Source organism: Pectinophora gossypiella, chromosome 21 (assembly GCF_024362695.1).
Source record: "Pectinophora gossypiella chromosome 21, ilPecGoss1.1, whole genome shotgun sequence".
Classification (NCBI taxonomy): Eukaryota; Metazoa; Arthropoda; class Insecta; order Lepidoptera; family Gelechiidae; genus Pectinophora; species Pectinophora gossypiella.
In genome coordinates, this window is record NC_065424.1 from 11,464,613 (window position 1) to 11,481,922 (window position 17,310).

The window sequence follows — 17,310 nt, forward strand, 5'->3', positions numbered from 1 at the left end:
AAATAATATTTACGAGACTACCTTTGCGCTTTAGTCTGCCAAGTTTATTAATTTCATGAAATTATTAAAATGTATCATTCAAATGAACTCTGAGAAAACATAAATCATCAAAATTAATGTTGCAGCGACATTTATGTTGTTAAAAACATAGAACACGTGCAGCTACTTGTCTTCCCGGGCATGTCGTAAAAGCCGACAGAGGGATTATGTCCTCTAACATGATGGACTAATGTTATGGGCGATACGCTGATCCCTTATCACCATAAGGTTCATCATATCCAGCTTACGACATCGTATCAACAGTGGCTGCAAGTTGTCTTTGATTACTTGTGGCTCTGCCCACCACATTAGGGATTACGGGCGTGAGTTTATGTATGTTAAATGTCATCGATTTTCTCTTCGCACACAAGTTTTAACACTGCCCTTTCTAAACTTAGCCAGAGTAATTACACGTAATAAATCCGAATTGGCATCCGTCGTACGTCTACGAAACAGTTCTAAATGTCAAATCTATATTTGTGCCAGCCAGATATATTGGCGGGATTCCAGCAATCGCTGAACGTCATAAGAGCCGGGAAAACAGCTAAAATAGACGCACTTCTAGTAAAGTTGAACGTGTATTTGTTTTCAACAGTTTCCAACGTGTATTTTGTGTTTACATTTATTTAAGGACAGTTTTGAACAGCCGAAAAACAGAATGAGGTTTTAGTCGAAGGAAAAGTGTCTGTTAAGAAATCTGTTGGCTAAAAAACACTATTATTAGTCACTTACTAAATACATTCGGTATGCGGCGTTATTTGTAAAATTAATTAGTGTTGTTTAAAATTAATGTATAATAAGTAAGTTTATTACAAACCTCAAGCAAATTTAATTCAAACCGTGGTCTAAAATGAGTTCAGTACCAAAGAGAACGAACGTGAAATTGGCAAGATTATTCTACAAATATTCCGAGCCAAAAACCCCGGAAGTTGTACCAGAGACTCCGGTGGAAAAGAAAGAATACGATGCATATCCTCCTTACAATTTCTCCTGGTTTATCGAAGGCAAAATCGCAGCTATGGGATGGCCTCAGACTGTTGAGAATCTGAACTATTTAGTGGATGTAGGTGTTAACCATCTTATTACTTTGTCTCCTGAAAGACGACCACCTATTTTGGAGTGTGAGAAAAAATTAAAATGGACTGAGATTAGACTGAAGGAATTCGGAGCACCGACTTTAAAACAAATTATAAAGTTCATAGAGATTTGTGAAAGAGCTGAACTTAGAGGAGAGGTAAGTAATGTAACCTACTCACAGTGAATACGCCTTAATAAGGCAATGACGAGCGAGTTCCTAAAAAGCAATATGGATGGCGCTGTACAGATTTTTCTTCAAGCTTCTAATTTCATAGATAAACAGATGTACGCATTTTTTATCTTTGTTTTTGGGTATAAATTATGACCTTTTGTATTATACCCAGGCACAATTACATTTTCCACCTATTACTATACTGACCAAAATAAAGAGAAGCAACATAATTGATCCAAATATCAATCCACAATTATTTTTATATATGCTTCTGCCATGAAGTACATTGTAGTTTGGAATAATTTTCTAAGTACCCGAGAAATGACAAAATAGGTATTATTAAATTATCACGTTAAAGCTGTACAACGCCATCTATATTGTTTTTGGTGAACGTAGCCTGGAATGGGCAAGAGTGAATACCTAGGCACTACCTATTTTGACTTTGCGTGCCCCACCTTAGACCACATCGCGACCAGCCTGGATCGTGGTGAAGCGCACTCAAATAATTTAAAAAAAACCTTATAAGTAGTAAAAACAACTAAACGCTAAACGCAACTAAAAATTTGAAAATATTTCGTCAACAAAACCTCGATTTTAAAATTGAGACCAAAATTTGTGGATTGAAACTAGACTGTCAATTAAAAATAAGAAAGAAATGTTAATTAAGTATTATAAAGGGACACCACAGAACAGATAAAAAACCAAACACGGAATAACACATAACTTACAATCAAAACACGTAATAAAAACAACTTACACAGAGAGGAGATAGTAACAAATAGACAGTAAACATTAATTGCGAGGTTTTGTTAAAAAAAAAAAATCTCTCGAATGTGATTTGTTTTCCGCTTACGAGGTTTTCATTATAATGCGACGATATGAATAAAATCCTTTCGAATTTGTCATACCTACTTATTGTTGATTCATGTCGGTCTATAGGTGGTGGGTGTTCACTGTCGACATGGCCGCGGCCGCACCGGGACCATGCTGGCGTGCTATCTCGTCCACTACAAGAACATGGCCCCTGAACGCGCCGTGCTCACTGTCAGGGTGCAGAGACCAGGTAAACATGGTGCTGATTCCAGTATACACCATCTAATGTTATTTTAAGTTATACCTGTCACTTTCTTAGCCGTCGAAAAGGAAAGGGACGGGTAATCGACAAGCATAAAAATAGAGCACATGTAAATTTTAGGCAGAAATTTAAAAAAACCCTCTCAAAATGTTATATTGACATTTTCATGTAGAATGTTCCAAGACGAGATCATAATATCCGTCGCAATGTCAAAAAGTATATATTATATTGTATAAAGTATATAGTATATTGTGTAGTAAGTATATTGTTTTTTAGGAACATAGCCTGGAAAGTCAAAGGTAAAAAAAAAGAAAATACGTACCTTACTAAAATCTCCCAGCTTTTCCGTCACACTGCTACCTTGGTCACGCACTGAATGGCGAGTGATTTGTGTCTAATGAAGATGTTGTCATGTGGTAACTACCCTCACTTCACTATATTTGTCAAAAGTACACCTGGGTATTACCTACCTATTGCAAATTCTTCTGCGGATAAAATGAGAACTATTTTTATAAATGATTGCAACACAATTGGGTTGTGTACTAGGTTTAAGATAAATTATTGAATTCTGATTACTAAATAAAGACAGATCTAAAACTAACGAAAGACGTTTTCTTTTTTTGAATTAACTTATTTATTTTAATCAAGAAAAACGTAATAATAAGGCCGACATTTTATCATTTTTCTATGACGTCACAGTGTGCTTTTTCATACAAATTCCATAGTAATTTCGTGTTTTGACGTTTAGTAAAAAGTAACTGATTTGACTAGTTGGAAACTAGCCTATTGTCCGGCTAGGGGCTAGGACAATAGGAAATATAAACTACCACCTGAATTTTAATCATTCATTCATTTTTTTTCTGCATTTATGCAGAACACAGAGATAACAAAAACGCTCACATCATACATCCATCCCTTTTTATTCAGTTGATTTTTATCCAAAAATGTCTTTTCAGGTTCCTGTGAAACCTACGAACAAGAAAAGATGGTCTGCCACTACCATGACTGCCTTAGAGGCACAATTGAAAAGCCCGACTACCGATTGGTAGAAGATAAACTATACTTCGATTGCTCCATGAAACACATCGACGAGGACGAAAATCAAGATGGCGAACAAGACGGCGACGAAAAAGATGGCGAAAAAAAGACCGATGAAAAAGAAAAGAAAAAAGAACGGAAAAAATCAAAGGCAATGGTCATCAATCATCACATTTATTTTTAAGGTTAAATAAGTATTTACAATTTTTAATTTTTAGGCATATGAAAAGACAGTTTACGAATGATGTTCCTTATAAATTTAGTACTTTTGTAATTGTGTAACTTCCAAAATTAAAAAATATTGCAACAAGAAACAAAATGTACTCTTCTTCCTTCTTTTCTTTATTTTTTTTTTGTTAGATAACAAACTTACAAAATAGGTGTTTAAAAGGTAAACAACAATAAATATTTTCGAGGGTAATATTGTAACAGTACATTTCATAAATGACTCATTAAAATAGCTGTTAATATCAAACAAAATCAGAGCCAACGGCTGCCTTGATATAAGAAAATTCTATTCAAAATAAAAAGATAAAAAACTGGTCAAAAAAAAACAGCTTAAATTACGAACAGTGTGCAATGTAAAAAAAAAAATATTAATTTGCTCTTCGGACAATCTGACAACCTAGCAAGCCCGGTTGAGCCCAAGGTCTGGGGGTGACGGTTAGGTTAAGGATATTGTTGTTCCGTCTCACCAGTAAACGGACATTCTGACCGACAGAGTGGGCCACTACATCGTGGACTTGCGTGATGTCTGAGAAGTTGTGTGGGCTGACAGAGCCGAATTGAAGTACCTCATCTTGTTCACATAGACCCTAAAAAAACCACAACAAAAAAATATACATTTTTATTTATTAACCAAGTTTCAGATACAATACATTTTAATAAAGAAAAAAATCCATTAGTAGTAATTTTTATTCAATTAGTAATAATTCAATTCAATGAATTCAATAATTTAACGAAAAAAATTTTAACCCTGCTTAGGCAAACAACCCCCCTGTACATTCGTTACTTGGCAGTAACATTTAGGTAGGTATACAGTACAATACAAATATATTTTATTGCACCAAAATAAAAGAAAATAGTTACAAAAGAGACTTAATTAGGTACATGGCAAATGTCATCTGTGGGCACATTGGCAAAGGCCCAATCTTTTCACAGCCACTCTGATAATTTCATCCTCTCAGAATCGGAACTGCCTTCCACTGGTTCTTTTACCATCCCTAGAGTACCATGTGGTAAAGCATTATTGTAATAAACTGTTAAATAATACTCACAGCTAAGTCAGCAGGTGACCCGTTATGCACAAACGTAACAACAGCAAAACCCTGGTCATTCTCTCCTATACTCATGACATCATCACCACTGCTTCGGGTGCCATTCATCTTGTGACCGTTGGTTTGTGATGTGGTGGGCTGCGAAGTGCCTTGGTATGGCAGGAATTCGGAGTGGACCTCGGCTAGACCTTGTTCTATATGCTTCATCAGTGCTTTATGGTCATTCTGAAGGCCTGAAATGGTATTTTAATGAAGTACCTGTGTCATGGGACATTAGCTCAGTAATAACCCACATGAATAAGAGAGAATAGTATAGAATAGAAAGTATATTTCTATCTCAATAAACATTTATTGCTTAGTCACAATCATAACCTCTCATGAATAGTAACTTTTAATATTAGACTTTATACTCACAAATGATCCGATGTCGCGCGTGCCGGACCTTATACACATCAATATCATTCCGAGGAAACCCCTGGTCGTCTACCAAGGGTTCGTGCATGCCAATATTATTAGATTCCAAAACAGCATTTTGTTCACGAATTTCACTCTCAATCCGATCCTTTTCATCCATCAATCTTAAGACGCGATCTCTAGCCGGACCGTTGCTGTTATATCCCACCATTTTCTCCCCTTTTTATACTGTCTCACTGGTATTTTTTTGCGTTTTTGTAATGAAAACAACACAAATAACACGATACGATTTACAATTTTGTTTTGAAGTTTAGTGCAATGTGTTGCCATATGCAAAAAAAATAATGTAACGTTATTTATAACGATAAATTATAACGATTTTACATTAAACCTTTCAAAAGGCGTTAAACCGATTTTAATAGTAAATACTTTTTATTAGGGAGGTTTCTTTTCCTTTCGTTTATTTACGTGGACGGAGTATTTAAATGAGTTCTTAGAAACTCAGTATTATTCTGATCAAAATAAAGAGAAGCAATATAGGTAGCCACATAATTCTATTCATAATGTGATCCAAATATCGAGGTATTACAATTATTTTTATATAATGCTTCTGCCATTACATTGTATTTTGGAGTAAATTATCTACCCGAGTAATGAGAAAATACATAATTATCACTTTAAAGCTGGACAACGCCATCTATATTGTTTTTGGTGAACGTAGCCTGAAAAGTCCCTCATTTTTTGTTAAACTACTACCACTTACTTATTATTTTTTATATACTTTCACAACACCACAAAACACAGTTTCAGTAGATGGACGTTACTTCTAAATGTATTTTTTAGTTATACATTTTGAAATTAGATTGTTGTTGCGAATACCTAACTAGTAATAATAATAATATAACTAGTGTTACATTTCATTAGCTTTGTGAAAAGTTTCGTCTTGAAATCACTTACCTATATTTTGTGATTTGGAGCACACAAAACGCAGCCGGGTAAAAAGGGAGTAAAACACAATAAAAACATAATTATTGTTATTCTTTATATTTTGAAATCAATAATGAGATTTTAAAAACTGTAGCTCTTCAGAATCATATTATTTTATACAAAAAATATTGCAAGCTATTTAGTATATTTGCTTTGATTTTACATTTAACAAATACAACAATGATTTAAATAAAAATGACCAGATTAATAGTTTTATAACTCTAATAATAAAGACTTAATCGTAGAGTCAGATTTATAATAAGAATTAACAAATAAGTGTGAGTGTTGGTTAACATTTTAAACGAAGGAAGGTTATATTAAAGCGTTTATTTTATCAAAAAAAGTATTCTTAGCTTTTTATTAAGTAAATGTCTTTTGCGACAAAAGTGTACTTTAGTTAAATCACTTAAAATTAAATCGTCTGCTATGGAATTTTTTCGTGAGCAGATTGTTTATGGTAAACCGAAACCGTTACGTCACGACTCTGGCGATAGTCATGCGTAATCTTTTTACCAAATCAAATTATAATTTCCGTCATAAGAAATATATTGTGCAAACAACAATGCATAAACCACATACATGAATGTACATACTGTAAATGGATGAGAGTTGATCATTTCAACCAACATTACATGAACACAAAAGGACCTAGAAATAAAAAAAAGACATGATTGTGCATTACAAAAGAAAAATACTCACAAATAAACCTATTATCACCTTATCGGATCACGGGAAATGCTTTACATTTGTCAATCAACATGTGCAGTCTGGCGAAACTACACTAGAGAATAAAGACAGATGAAAACCATGTCCTAGGATCACCTATCCACAATAGTTCGTTAACAAAATGGTCCCTAAAGGAAAATATTACAAAAAAAGGTTACAAAATCACACTTTTCTTTCGGTCTCAGCACAGAGACTGATACGTATTTAACATACAAAACATACACTAACAATTATGGCAACGTTGACAATAAATAAAGGGAAAATATACACAAAAATCTCGGTTTGGAAATCCGCTCTAAACTGAACGCAATGGGAAAAATACTGACAGCACAAAATAAATAAAAAAAGTCCAACGTGCACAAAACTACACGGATCGTAGAAAAAATAAGTATACAAGGCAACAAGTGCAGACTTTAAGTTTTACTACTACCATCTATTGTTTCTTAACTAAAAAGCCACATTCGCAAATTCGATTTTTTATTAAGCTTGGCTTAATTCGCGAATCGGTTAATAATTCATTGTTAGTATTATTATATTAATATCGGCACTCGCTATGCCTGCATGTCGTGTTGACAAATTTCAGAGTTTACTTTATTAAAAGGTGGGGTACCTATATTTACGTTATTTTGGCCTAAATATCGATTACAAATTTGAAAAAAAAAAAATTACGTGTTATCATTATGAACTGAAATGGTCAAAACGACTTGCTCGGCATAGTTGGAAGGTTTTGAGACGTCAATGCTATCCTAGAAACGACTTTTGTGAGTCAAGTTTCAGTTGAGATTGACGGATCAAAACTGGCATGTATTTTTCGTCTACAGTCGGAATGGTTCGCGTTTTTGCTCCGTGGTTCTAGAGGGCGTGCCGCGGCGTGATCCAGGCGTGGCGGGCGCGCCGCTGTCGGAGGCGTCGGACGGCTTGCGCAGCAGCCGGGACACCGCCGTCGTCTGCCCTGACCGCACCGGAGTCGTGCTTCCAGACGGAGTCCTTTGCCTGTCATAACATTTCAATATTAACATCCCTTCTTCACCATATTGGTCACATGCATCAAGCACTACAAAAAAAATCCAAAAACCCAAATAAACAGTGTATTTCAAAAATATACGATTTTGTTCGTATGTCTACGTGATTCCTAAAGATTTCACTACTGAATAAAAATGAAAGTAAATACAAATTAAAAGCGCAAACTACAAAATTTTGTAAAGGAATTACCTATTCAGGTTACTGTTAGTATGGTGATCCTTTAGTACCGGGATGCGACTTCTGCCGGGTGTTTGACCCTCGGTTGAGGCAAACGACCCGCTCCTACGATTGGTTAGCGAGCACAAAGATAACACAGAAAGTAATTAGTAACAGGATAGAGAAGACATTAACACATTTTATGTTATTGCACATGCTACTTTACATGATTGTTTGACTAGAATTTTGGGCAGTGAAATATTTGACAACAAATATAAAATACTCAGAAACTTAAACGGCGATTTCATATATCTATTCTCAATTTTTCTAATGCTTCAAATTCCAGTAAACAATGAGATAAGTTCAATTTAAATTAAGTTTTTAGTAGAGTATTGTGTGCTGAATTGTTGTGCGATATATCATACAGTGCATGTGCATTAACAAACAGAAACAGAAAACAAGAATAGCATGTGAAATTATGACAATATACATACGGAACAAGGACAATGAATGGCAGTTTAATATATTTAAGCCTACCCAACACATTCGCTAGGAATATGCAGGGAAAATGATTCGTAAATACATACAATATCTTTCAATAGGCCATAAATATGCCCAACATATTTTTTCAGCGAGATGACATGATGTACGCTCTTGATAAGATAGGCATAAAGCATGATGTAATGATTGCGTGACTCAGAATTAAAGCTAGAATACAAGATTAGACTTATACAAACTAATCTTGAACTCCAAAGTGAATGTGAAAATGCGATGGTGAACCGTAATAGCATTGGATTCTTACAGACAAACGAAACCCAGGCAATGTTAGTAAAAGCTGTGCGAATGTACAAATTAATGTAGTATTAAAGGGCGATGATGATCTCATACGAAACAGTATTGCCAGTTAAGTTATATATACATGACAATGAATGACACGTAACATTTACTGTCTCAACGTGAATGACGATGATTGGTAACAACGACAAATAAAAAGTCCAAATTCAACGAGCATCAAACTAATCGGGCCAAAATCGAAGCTAGCATTCTACAAGCTAGTACCCTTTAACACGCTGGGTCGGCTTGGATGATTCGCCGCTCGATTCGCTTATATTACTCTCATATTCATTGTCGCTCGTCATTCCAGATATGCTGAACAGCGAGGAGTCGTCTTCTGGACTTCTCTGCTCGGATTTCCTCGAGGGGTCGTGGGAAGTGGGACTGGGTTCTTGGGAGGTTTCTCTGGAGTGACTAACTGACTTTCGAGTCTTTATTTTCCTCTCAGCGGAAGGTGTTCTCTGTGAACGGGCACCGACATATACGGGAATCTTGGTGCCCCCTTGAGTCTGGAATGCAGGGTGTGTGTGGGATAAGGACTTAGGATGTTCGGACGCCATCGATGACGGCTGGGAATGTGTCGAGCTATTTTGTATCCGTTTCGTAATCGCATGCGAAAGGAAAAAATACAATTTAATTATCGCCCTTATAATAATTATACCTATACTATATTGGGTTAGTCCAAACCAAAACGTGTTCTTTAAGCAGTGTTTAGTTTTTCTGACTACTGTTTTCGTAGCATGCTGATACGCTTCAATGTTTCAAGATATGCCTGTGAATGTTTTCCACCGCCACCGCTAGACATACATAATGCAATTTTGAACCAACAAGAGACAAAGGCTCCCTGCGGCGTGACCAGTATCAAATCGTGCTCCCCATCTCAAGATGCTTCTTGGCGAAACTATCCTACATCCCTAGAAGCTGAGTGGACGTGCTCTTTCAACATGGTGTCTTTCTCACAAACATACGGCTGAAATTCGTCTTTACAATTCTTCAATTCGAATAAGTACTATGTACAAACAACGTCTAATGGACCACGAAGTTGTACCGTTCGTTCATATCATCTTCCTACTAGCGTTATCCCGTTTTCACAGGGTCCGCTTACCTAACCTAAAGATTTGACAGGTCTGGTTCTTTACAGAAGGGACTGCCTGTCTGACCTACCAACACGCGAAGGAAAAACCAGCCCAATACAGGTTAAGTTACATATCTCCGAAAAGCATTTCTCGGGTATGTAGGTTTCTAATATTAATTTTCAATGCATGCAATTTTCAAAGCAATGTTCCAAATGTTAGGAACAACGAGGTTTTCCTTTTTTTAAAATTAAGATTTTCAAATTCGAATTTCAGCCGCATCACCCCAAGACAAACAAACCGCATTGCAAACTCAATGTGTACCTCACTATCGCCGGCACGGGGGTCAGTGTCGGTATACTGGAGGTGCGGTACATCCCTCCGCTTTGGTACCTGTCCGTGCGCAGTGTCCACTTTAATTACAGTTTAGTGACAACCAACTTAAGAGTGAATATGTTTCCTGTAACCTTTCTGACGCAGATAGCTATGCTCTTGAGTATTTTTAGATTATATTTTAAAAACACTTTATAGAGATATAAACAATGATAGAAAGATCGTAACACTCGCCGCATTGGTGAAGTCCGCGCTTTATAAAATTATAACGGATCCAGAACATAAATAGCTTTGTTTAATTGATTGACCTAATTCTCACTATTTCTCACAGAAAATTTCAAATACTAGCTATTTGCGTCAACATTTCTTATAATCATTTTCACTTGTTGTATAGGTTTTGAGTACGTACCTTCCGCTGGCTGGAGTGAGGAAGCCGGTCGGGGTGCGCGGCCGCGACCCGCCGTTGGGCGTAGCGACACCCAGTTTAGCGGCGTTGGCAGCCGCACGCGCAGTCGATGTTTTAGTGTTCGTCACTTTACGCATCGGGATACGAGATGGCGTAGTTACGTCATCTGTTGATAAATAAAAATCATTTGAAAAAAGGATGTTTTTTTAAGTGTTAAGTTACAACCAGTTGTAATTCGTCTCGGATGTCTTTGACAACTTGGCCGAACAGTTGGGGAGCGCTGAACGCGCGCTGAGTACAAAATATTATACAGTTGAAAACAGTGTATTTTTTACAATTAAAAAGAAGATATTAAAAAAAAACAGTGATAATGACAAAATTATAGTGTCAGGTTCAGAAACTATCACGGCGCCTGCTTTTTCGATGGGCTATATAACAAATGTGGTGCAGTTAAATTGACATTTACAAAATGTACGTACCTGTACTATCTAGAGACAGGTTTGACCCGTGTCTCGAAGGTGGTTTGGATCCTGTCCGTGACCCTGGTCGGGATCCTCCTGGTGTCAGCGTCGATCTGGAGATAAAATTAATCAAATATATTTCTTCAAGATGAAGTTATTTCAACTTTTGCGATTTAGAGTATAGCAACAACATTTGAATTTAAAACTACATTTTACAACTTTTTATTGCCTTACAGGGGGGGTTAAAAAGGCCACATCGAAACAATTCATCTAAGAATGTCAAATAGCAATATTGCTCTCTTATATGAATTGCTTCGATATAGCCATTTTAACCCCCCAGGACGGAAACGGAGGCGATGTAATCACAGGATTATAAACGCTCACATTCTTACACTCTGAAAACACCTGCTTATGATAGTATGAGCGACAGCAAGTAACATGAAATAAAAAAAAATGTAGCCATTGGAAAAAATCTGTACCTTGGCGCGCTGGGTTTCCTGTATCTCGAGCCGAGTCCGCTAGCAGCTTCATTGTCGCTGAGGGAGTCGGGAGTGCCCGCGCTCAGTGACGACCTGGAGGCACGGCCAGCCACTCCTCCGGCGGACATCGGCACTGAACGAGCAGTGCGTTCTCTTACCTACGCGCATAAAAATCAGTTAGGAAAAAGAAAAAAAATCCTATGTTCAAAAAGTCACTTCAATCTACATGTAAAAATATTTGTCTCAAAAATGACGTCTCACATTATTATTATCACAAAATGCAAAAATGAACTGACATGGTTTCCCATTGATACTTAATAATGAACATGCTGAACTAAAATATGGACTCGACAAATGACTTCTACAACATTGACAAAGACACAATTAACAAAAAGTAAAATAAAAATAAAACAGCTGCAATCGATGATTGAAATCGGGGTGCATCAACCGCCACTTTCACATAGCCTATATAGCATTACCCAGTGGTATCCAGGGGAGGGCTGGTATCCGTGGTGGTGGGTATAGTGGTGCGCGCCGGGCGTCGTCGACCCCTGAGATCTTGAGTGGCCGTATATGAACGCCTGCTTTGTTCCGTGTGTCGAGCCCACGTGCAGCGGGTACGAACACGGCAGCTCCTCTCGTTGCCTGAGTGCCTCAAATATCGGCCTCAGCTGCTCCATAAACTCCTCAGCTAAACGCACCAATACAAAACCGGGAGACTTATTAAGGAGGGAAGGGAACCGTAACAAAGAAAATTCTCGTTTTTGTCTTCATAGTGCCAATCGTTTTGCCGGAACGCGTTTGTTTGCGACGTATTTCGAGAAGTTACGTTAGTCCACACGCTTAGTCAACGAACGCGCGAAATTTTGCGAATGCGGGTAGATGGGATCTGGCGGGAAGGATGAACGAAATACGTTACCATAACATCCAATGCGCTGACGTGCCACCTCTCCAATGCAGTGGATCCAATGAGATAAACTAACAAACAACACCAAACACTACACGAGCCTGTGCCTCAATGCATAGCTTGACACACTAATGCAATACGACCAAACTCTACGAGCTCAACACATGCTGCACTCACGACAATGCACCTTGCAAATGGATTAGGCAATCCATGTACAAGTTGCAACAATAAAAGCGAAAAAAATATAAAAGGTTTCCCAAACCGATTGCTCCCTCCAACAACTACTGTGCGCTTTATGTGGTACGTGTGCGTAATTAAAACTAAGTTCTATCCTGTAGAAAAGAGGTAAATTATAATAAAACGTAGCTGCTCAGCTACTTACCTTGGTGATGGGTCCAGTGGACGGAGGAGTGTTTGTGTTAGAGCGGGGCGTGCGCGGTCTGAACGCTGCCATGCTCTGTGACACTCCATCGGCCAGTATGAATTGTTCTCGCAGTTCGATGTTGGTGCGTCCCTTGGCTGCATGCGGGCGGCGTCCGGTGCGCGGGATACAGGGGGGAGAGGGAGAGGCAGAGAAACCGTTCGGTAACAGGACGGGTGAAAATAACACAACAAAGTGTTAAACGGGAGACGTGCAGTGGTAGTAAGGAAAAGAAAAAAAAAACAACAAACAAAATCAGAACATGTCAAACATAAACAAACAAAACGCAGTAAAAAACAAAATCAGGGATTGTAGTGTGCAGTTAGGAGTAGGAATTAAAATACGATTAGTTTGTTCTCTCACCAATTATGCGTTTAATATAAACCAAGAGCAAGATTTTTTTTAAATCCGGTAGTCGAAAAGTTTCCTAATTAGTTGATGTCAATTAAAAAAAACATTGTCATTGTACTAAAATAATTCTAAAGTATATGACTCTTATTGTAATGGTACTAAATGAAGAATATTTACAATATTGAAACTATTATCTTGCACTTGTTTCATATACATTAGTATCTACTAAATAAAAATAAAAGTTAGAAAATTATATGCAAATAAACCGTATAGTAATCATGCTTCACCAGATACAAAAGCAACTTATAACGTTAACTTCTTCACCTTTATACCATTTATGAAATATAATATTACAAAACAGTAATAAAACTACATAGTGCATTCTACACGTTTGATTAGCTTCTTCGTAAAAAAAAACTACGAACAACAAAAGCATCAAAAGTGTAAAATATAAAAAAATATATATAATAATAGCGAAATAAAGGTACTACTTGGCGAAAATAACGTCTAAGCCACACCAATAAATAACGCCCTGAGATGGAACCGATCGTGAAATTTTAAAAAGCTAGATAATTAAGTGAAAAATAATTTTGTTTTTATTTTACATGTCGGTTCCAAAAGCAGGTCGTATATCTTACCGAGCGGGCAACAAGCTTCATGCTGCTCCGGCTTATCCGGGTCAGGCAGCGGTAGCACTAATGATACTACTTATGTAAAGGAGGTTTTCATAGGGATTCAACGTAACAAAATAATAACGAAAAATTCATAAGGAACCACGGGAATTGGTCGGGTCGGGCAAAGCGAATACGAATTAGTAAATTAGTAGCAACATCAAAATTTTATGTGGACTTGCTTACTTTAGCTATACGGATTTGCTGTAACTAGCATTTGTAGACGGAATGCTTCAAAATGAAAATGGGTTTAGGTGTATTATCTAATTGAATGATATTTTGTTATGATTGTTTTACAGGTGATGTTTCAATTACTAAATGAGTTGTGCTGGCATTTATACTTTATATCAAAAAAATATTTACAAATAATATGAAATATAAAAGATTTAAATATCTATATTAAGTTAAAAAAACATCCGGCCCTTAACAGGTAGTGTCGACAACGATCGCACTATAACCGTTATTTTGTCTATATAACGCGTTAGATTTTCGTTGGCAACACCGCTTACTGCGCATGTCACAATTGTCAAACGCGTCGCGTCGGGAAAACAATGGAGCTCCGTGGAATTTTGTGATTTTTATCGAATTTTCGTAAATAATATCTTCAGTTTGCAAGTAAAAAGCTTTAAAAATGACCGGGACGATAATCGAGAATTTGAGTGGGCGGAAATTGGCCGTGTTAGTCACGTTTTTATTGCTGTGCCAGATAACATGTTTCTTGATCGGCGGCTTGGTCGCGCCCATGCCCGCAAACGCACAAATAATCCTCGGAACGATATGCAAAGATACTTCTACGGTGAAAAACGACACGACAAAATGGTTTTACAACCGCGGCAAGGGCAAATGCAAGGTGGTTGACATAACTAATATGCATCAAGATTTGTCGGAGACCGATATAGTTTTCGCGTTCCAAATGCCGGTGCCGCGTGAAAGCAAGATATTGGATTACTCAAGGTGGCAGCAGAACTTGATCGGCGTGCTTCAGGTGGACATACGATATCACTCGCAGATGGAGATCCAGCCGCGTAGCGTGGTGACTATCGACGCTCGACTCGCGTACCGGAACAAAGGAGACCCCGACGACGCTTGGAAACTCTACACTCAATCGGTCGAAAAACGTCACCTAGACTGCGATATAGACGTGAAAACTGAGGAATACTTGTACAACTGCTCTGCTATACCATTATTTGAACTTGGTTCTTTGTTCCATGATTACTATCTACTCAATGTTAGGTTACCCGTTGACACTCCAGATATGAATGCTCATATAGGACACATACAGGACATGTGGTTAACAGTCATCAATCAAAATGGAGGCTTTACTAAAGTTTGGGTGTCTATAAAGACTGTTTTCTTCCCGTGTATTGTTGCCATACTAGTTTGGTTTTGGAGAAGAATCCACATGTTGCAACGCAAACCTGTCCTATTGGAGAAAATGCTTCTAGCATTAGGCATAGCCCTGTGCCTTCTTAACATGCCTCTTGAATACTTCACCTTGCATTTTGACTTGCCATTCATGTTATTACTAGGAGATATAAGGCAGGGAGTTTTCTATGCTACTCTATTTTCCTTCTGGCTCATATTTGCAGGTGAACATATGCTTATTCAAGATGCGTCGGCACAGAGCTCCCTCAAACAATACTGGCGTCATTTGAGCGCAGTTGCTATGGGTTGTATCTCTCTATTTATTTTTGACATGTGTGAAAGGGGTGTTCAACTACGGAATCCATTTTACTCAATCTGGGTCACTGATTTAGGCACAAATCTAGCCTTGACATTCATAATATTGGCGGGAATATCTACTGGGGTATACTTCCTATTCCTCTGCTACATGGTATGGCAGGTTTTCCTCAACATTTCCCATAAGCGTGAGTCCCTTCCAACCATGTGTTCTGTGAGGCGCCTGCACTATGAAGGGATCATTTACCGCTTCAAGTTCTTAATGTTGGCTACCCTGCTGTGTGCTGCTTTGACTGTCATTGGTTTCATTTTGGGCCAGGTGGCTGAGGGCCAGTGGAAATGGGATGAGAATATTGAGCTGGAATATACATCTGCATTCTTTACTGGAGTGTATGGAATGTGGAATATCTACATATTTGCTCTGCTGGTGCTGTATGCTCCGAGTCACAAACGCTGGCCAGTGGCTGAGAATACAGCTGATACACAGAACTTGAGTGAGGAGATTGAGTTCAGTCCTCTGCCAAGTGAGCATTCAACCAGTGAGATATCGTCCCTCACCTCCTTTATTAGGAAAACTACTATCGACTAGATTTGGTATTTAATCATTTCCCAGTACGGAAGGCAACTTTTAAAGTACTTCTCAAAGAAACAGGAAATCAGTATTATGTGAACAAACTCTGTATTCAAATATTTAGTAAGGGAAGTGTATCCCATATTTAGAATTCTTTATCTGTGTGTAGCATTCTTAGTCACAAGCAATAGTTAGTAATAAGTCTCGCTCGTATCTTAGCTTGCAGTGATATTCTTTAACAATTCACATATAAAACAGTGTTTCTTAAAGAGTGTTCATTTGAAACTGAGTGTTAATTTAACAAAATTGTCATGTTATACATTAATTATTTACGAAAATATTTATGAAGTGACTTACATGACTAAAGTTTGAGAAACACTGTTTATACCTGACTAATCTGACTCACATTCAACTTTAAACTGGTTTCATGACCTTGATACTTAGCTCCTACATGATTGTGCTTCCAAAAATTGAGTAGCCAAATTCTTGGACCTCTAAAGATTTAAGTTTTTTTTTTTGTAAAAGTTAAAAGTTATCCTTGATTTTGTTTAAGACTGTAACCTAAGTATTATTATGAAATAACATTAGAATTAAGAATTTTGCCATCTTATTTTTAACTTTTTCTGTGATAATTTTGAGTTGAATCTTGCATTTACAACCAATTAGAGTTAGATTTTTGGTATTTTTTTTATAATATTTAAATCCAGCACAACTTCTTTTGATTTATTAAAGTAAAAAAACCCTATCATGTAAGTTTTTTTATTGTGAATCTAATTTAATGCATTTGTAATTTTATATCGTGTTAGCCCGTAACTTTAGAATTGTACGCGATTAGGCATTATTAAGAATTAAATTAATCTTTTCGGATATTGTTATTTTTGTTATTTGAACACATTTCGGGCGAATATTTTCTGTGAAAAGAAATTCTGTGAAAATATTTGCCCTTCCCTACTGACGTCACAATTATTAGTTTCCCTTGTTATGGGGTTATGACACATAAGTTATTGTTATTTATTTAACCCGTAACGTTTTGATTGACACTCTGAATATAATAATTATATTTTATAGATAAATCACTTGACACAAAGTCATCATTTGCAGTGGTTTCTAAACTTGAAATCACTGCAATATGGTCAGAA

General features: G+C 37.1%; 4 protein-coding genes across 22 annotated transcripts in view; 2 read left to right on the forward strand and 2 right to left on the reverse strand.

Annotated features, from left to right (window-relative positions):
• The first annotated feature begins 559 nt into the window (after nt 1–559).
• LOC126376687 (dual specificity protein phosphatase 23-like) lies at nt 560–3,930 on the forward strand. The gene is made up of 3 exons (XM_050024242.1): nt 560–1,273; nt 2,228–2,351; nt 3,320–3,930. Exons 1-3 carry the CDS (start codon nt 890–892, stop codon nt 3,583–3,585), a joined length of 774 nt encoding a protein of 257 aa, XP_049880199.1. The 5' UTR covers nt 560–889; the 3' UTR covers nt 3,586–3,930.
• On the reverse strand, nt 3,560–5,411 carry LOC126376698 (26S proteasome non-ATPase regulatory subunit 9). The gene is made up of 3 exons (XM_050024251.1): nt 5,093–5,411; nt 4,679–4,911; nt 3,560–4,216 (listed from the first exon to the last, which is right to left on the reverse strand). The coding sequence occupies exons 1-3, from the start codon at nt 5,301–5,303 to the stop codon at nt 3,998–4,000; spliced, it is 663 nt and encodes a 220-aa protein (XP_049880208.1). The 5' UTR covers nt 5,304–5,411; the 3' UTR covers nt 3,560–3,997.
• An 872-nt stretch (nt 5,412–6,283) lies between these two features.
• Nucleotides 6,284–17,310, reverse strand: part of LOC126376453 (microtubule-actin cross-linking factor 1) — a 278,361-nt gene continuing 267,334 nt past the window's right edge. For 12 of the 19 annotated variants that reach the window (XM_050023773.1, XM_050023772.1, XM_050023766.1 and 9 more), the window contains 8 exons: nt 12,050–12,261; nt 11,571–11,728; nt 11,110–11,204; nt 10,634–10,796; nt 10,216–10,284; nt 9,044–9,403; nt 8,018–8,110; nt 6,284–7,798 (listed from right to left, as the gene is read on the reverse strand). In XM_050023773.1, coding sequence (XP_049879730.1) covers nt 7,621–7,798; nt 8,018–8,110; nt 9,044–9,403; nt 10,216–10,284; nt 10,634–10,796; nt 11,110–11,204; nt 11,571–11,728; nt 12,050–12,261 — 1,328 coding nt within the window. In that variant the 3' untranslated portion in view covers nt 6,284–7,620. Of the gene's footprint in view, nt 7,799–8,017; nt 8,111–9,043; nt 9,404–10,215; nt 10,285–10,633; nt 10,797–11,109; nt 11,205–11,570; nt 11,729–12,049; nt 12,262–12,859; nt 12,997–17,310 lie in introns of all 19 variants that reach the window. The other 7 variants (XM_050023782.1, XM_050023769.1, XM_050023767.1 and 4 more) reach the window with 6 other exon arrangements.
• On the forward strand, nt 14,451–17,239 carry LOC126376555 (protein wntless). Its single transcript, XM_050024027.1, has one exon. The coding sequence runs from the start codon at nt 14,552–14,554 to the stop codon at nt 16,187–16,189; it is 1,638 nt and encodes a 545-aa protein (XP_049879984.1). The 5' UTR covers nt 14,451–14,551; the 3' UTR covers nt 16,190–17,239.